This window comes from Crocuta crocuta, unplaced genomic scaffold, assembly GCF_008692635.1.
Source record: "Crocuta crocuta isolate KB4526 unplaced genomic scaffold, BGI_CrCroc_1.0 scaffold636, whole genome shotgun sequence".
NCBI lineage: Eukaryota > Metazoa > Chordata > Mammalia > Carnivora > Hyaenidae > Crocuta > Crocuta crocuta.
In genome coordinates, this window is record NW_027530380.1 from 818,051 (window position 1) to 822,222 (window position 4,172).

Here is a 4,172-nt window from a genome sequence, read left to right on the forward strand (position 1 = left end):
GCGCTCCCGGGGGGGGGGGGCCACCGAGCTCCGCATCTCGATCAGGGGCTCAGCCCCTTCGCCTCATCTCACGCACACGGGGATCCAGGACTGGGCTGGGTGAGCTGAGCACCAAAGGAGGGGCCCTCGCGGGCCCGGGTGTGTGTCCCCAGGCCCAGCCGAGGCTTCGTCCTGGGAGCAGACGTCAGGCTGGGGAGGAAAGGAGCCACCCTGGAGGGCGGCAGAGCCCGCTGCGGGGCTCCGTGGAAACTTGAGAAAAGTTGTTACAGTCCCAGCAACAACTTGGCTGGACCTTAAGACTCCCGCATCTCAGACAGGTGGCCCACGTCCCCCTGAAGTGTATGTGTGCGTTTGTGGTGCAGGGCTTAGATGTGTAGGTGAGGAGTGTGTGCGTGTGTGCGCGTGCGCGCGGGCGGGGCTTATGCGTGCAGATAAGGAAACACTTGTGCCCTCCGACACTTCCACCCGGTGCCCCGTGCAAAGAGCTGGGGCCACTGCAGGTGTGACAGTGGCGCCGCGCAGGATTGCGGGCCTTGCTAAGACCCATTCGTTAGGCTCAATTCTCTGCCAGCTTCCAAAGCACTGGTAGCTTCTTCACCTGACCCACTGCCACCCCCGGAGAGGCTCCGGCGCACACGGTCGTAGGCACGTCAGCAGGAAGCCTGAGGGCAGCGTGGGTGATGAGCGCGCATGTGCAGACATGCAGGCGCCTCAGTTTGCAGGCACACGGCGCGGAGAACAGAGTCCCAGCCCCACGGTGCCAGGAGCGGGGCCCCTGCCCTGCGGAGGACAAAGCCGTCTGTGGAGGCTTCTGCTTACACCTCCACCCCAGGCCAGCCTGTTGGCGTTTTCGAGCCGCAATGATGTCCCTAAGAGAGTGCTCCTCTTGTGACCGAGGGCTCGGCTGCGCCTCCATCACGTTGCAACTGTGCAGGTGAGGAGTCGGACCGAGAATCTTTCCAAGGAGGGACCTGGGTGGGCAGGTGACGTTCTGCCTCTGGCCCGCCTGGCGGGAGGCATCGGGGCCCGGNGCAGCCGGACAGCCAGCACCAAAGCCCGCTCACAGCCTCTGTACCAGGCTTGCTCATCTCCCTGCCAGCACCCCACGAAGGCTACACACCCCACTTCCCCGGGGCTCTGGGAGAGGGGGAGCTCCAGGCTGCCCCGGCAGCCCCGGGGGGGGGCGGGGAGGGTGTGTAAGAACCATTCCTTGCATGATCTCCAGGAAACTGCCATTTCTCCGAACCACTTTCAGCTCCTTAAAAGGCTGCCTGGAAGTCTCCAGAGGCCGCTTGCTTCTGAGGCGCCCCAGCCAGAGAACGCCTCCCGGCCTGCTCGAGGGGCTGGTCCCTGGAGGCCGAGGGGATGGCCGGGGGAGGCTCCCTGCCCGTGCCGGAGGGCCAGCACAGCCGCCCGCAGATCCATCCCGGCCCACGGTGTCCCCCCCCCCCACCCCTTGGTTGGAACGGCTCAGAGGAGGGGGGTTCATGCCTGGTGCAGGAGGAGGAGGCTGGGGAGGCTGGCAGAATCTTCCCAACTCCCGCCTGACCCAGAAACCCCGGCCACCAGAGCAGCCAGGCGTCAGGAGAGTGCGGGTGACGTCGGCCCAGGGGCTCTGCGTGCGGCTCCTCGGCAGGGAGTGAAAGATGCCAACCTCCCCACTTTGATGCCACGTGGCCCTCCGACTGGATGAGCCCCAAACAGATGTGACAGCTGAGGCCCGACCCGGGGCAGAGGTGGCCCAGCGTGGAGCTGGCTGGGATGGGGACATGGGTCCCCAGGCAGGTCTCCTGGGCTCAGTCCATGTGATCGGGGGAGAAAGAAAGCAGGCAGGGGCAGGGCCAGGGGCCAGGGCAGTGTCAGGCAGGGGCCCCCAGGGACCATTCTGAGCCCTGCAGCAGGGAGGGAAGACTGATCCGCTGCTGCCAAGCACGGCAGCCCAAGCCCAGGCCGACTGAAGCCCCTCCCAGGGTTGAGCGGAGCCCAGCAGGCAGAGGCACCCCGGGCGGGGCCTCTGGTGGCCAAGCCGTGCTGCTGGCCGCCCCCACACGAGGGCCGCTGCTGGCCGCCCAGAGAGCACGTGGTGCAGGCACCGCGGGCCGGCACTCCCCACCCCTGTAGGCGCCCCTGGCAGGTGGCCCAGCCCGGGAGAGGCCAGAAGGGGGCCCCTTGAGGACATGGGGAAGGACTGGGGTGTGTGTGTGGGGGGGGAGGAACGGGAGTGGGGAGGCGGGCTGGGCAGCCGAGGTAAAACCTCTCTCAGCACGGAGTGGCCAGGGCCTGGCCAGCCTCCGCCACCTGACCCCAGGAGGGCACCCCCACCCCATCTAGCCCCAGCGCACAGCCCAAGTCCACTGCTCAACAGACCAGGGAAACAGGAGCAGCTCTGAGAGCAGGAGGGGCCTGGGGACCAGCTCTTCAGGTGGGGGAAACTGAGGCAGAAGGCAAGAAGCTCCAGCCGGGGCACCCAGAGAGATGGGGGGGGAGGGGCAGGACCCAATGGCCCTACCTGTGGCGCAGAGGGCGACGAAGGTCTGCGCGTGCTTGCGGATGATCTGTTTGTTCTCCTCGGCCACGGGCATCTTGGACAGGAAGTGCTCTATGAAATCGTGCGGGGTCATGGCGGCCAGGTTCCACTTGAGCTTGTTGACCAGCAGCAGCTCCATTTGCTGCGAACGTTGGGTGACCCGGAGTAAAAAGAGGTGCGGGGGCAGCCCCTCGCCCCCACGACGTGGGACCCGGCCCAGGAGAGAAGGGAATGGAGATGTTGGGGGCCCAGGGGGTGGGGGAGGGCATGCCATCCCAAAAGAGGCCCAAAAAGAGAAAGTGACGCGGAAAAGGCCAACTGTTCCCAGATCAGGACAGAGAAAGAGACCCACACCTGGAACGCAAGACCTTGTAAAACCAGCGCGGGCCTCCCGCGCCGTGGCCGCTAGAGGGCGCGCGCCGCCCACTTTTCGGCCGCGCTAGGGGCGCAGGCGAGTGGGAGCCGGAGCGACCGCGAGTGGTGGGGCGCTGCGGCTGGGGGGCGGCGGGGGTGGCGGCCGNATGCACAGCTTCTCGGCCGTCAGCGGGATGGTCTCCTTCATCTTGGAGGCCACGAACATGCAGGTGGCCCCCAGCAGCTGCAGGCGGCTCTTTTTCACGGGCTCCAGCGACAGGAAGCGATCCAGGTAGTTCATGGCCAGCGGGAAGACCTCCTCCTCGCACTTCTGCTCCTCGCAGACCTGCCGGGGCACGGGCGCCGTGACCACCTCCGCCCCGCGCTCTCCGCGGAGACCCCGCACCCCGCACCCCCGGGCTANTACATAAAAGACCCCTGAAAATGACCCTCAGGCGGACCTTTACCCAGGCCGGGGGTCGAGAGCCCGTTGCCGACTTCGGGGAGAGCCCCAGGAATTCAAACTCGGTGCCCCCCCCTTCCCCCTGGGCGCGGGCGCCGTTTCCCTCTCGCAAGGGCACCACGCCGCACTTTCAAAAATTATTTTAAAATATCTGCGGGTCCCCCGGGCGCCCACTGACGGCCTGAAAATGTGCCCCCGGCCGCTGGCTCGCTTCAGGCAGGTACCCCAAGCCGAGACCCCTGCAGACCAGGGTCAATCCTCAGCGTCTTGGGGGCCACGCGACCTTGCAGCTCGGCGTGCTCTCCGGCCCAGGCTGGCCGTGCGGGGCGCCCCGGGGCTCGCAGCTTGAACAAAGGGGCCCCCTCTTCCCGAGCGGGNATCTATATATTGTGAAAATGCGGTTCCTAGCAACACCCCGGCAAACTTCAGAGTTGGGGTGGGAGAGAAGGGAGGGAGGCGAGCGGCAGAGAAGCGTGGCTTCGGCAACAAGTTGCAAGAACGTCCGGGGAAGGCGGCCGAAGCCCGTACCTCCAGCATCCAGGTGGCCACGATCTTGCGCATGGACGGCAGGACCTCCTTCTGCACGCACTTGAAGTAGGACACGGAGGGCGCGCAGGTCTCCTCCGCCTGGAGCATGGCCCGCAGCACCCGGTCGTTGAGCAGGTTGGCATCGGGGTACGCCCGGCGGATGGTGTCCACCTCGCAGCACAGGAGCTGGTGTGCCATGGCCGCGGCGGTGCTGGGCGGCCTGGGGGCGGCGGAGGGTCCCGGTCGGTGCGCGCTCGGCTCTGGCTCCCGCGGCCCCGCGCTCCCCCGAGCTCGGCTGGC

At 66.9% G+C, this 4,172-nt stretch overlaps 1 protein-coding gene across 1 annotated transcript in view; it reads right to left on the bottom strand.

Annotated features, from left to right (window-relative positions):
- The window catches only part of CCND1 (cyclin D1), a 10,941-nt gene extending 6,775 nt beyond the window's left edge, over window positions 1-4,166 (bottom strand). The window contains exons 1-3 of the mRNA XM_077766519.1: window positions 3,873-4,166; window positions 3,000-3,227; window positions 2,510-2,669 (exon numbers count right to left, since the gene is read on the bottom strand). Coding sequence (XP_077622645.1) covers window positions 2,510-2,669; window positions 3,000-3,227; window positions 3,873-4,070 — 586 coding nt within the window. The 5' untranslated portion in view covers window positions 4,071-4,166. The remainder of the gene's footprint in view (window positions 1-2,509; window positions 2,670-2,999; window positions 3,228-3,872) is intronic.
- Window positions 4,167-4,172: the final 6 nt, after the last annotated feature.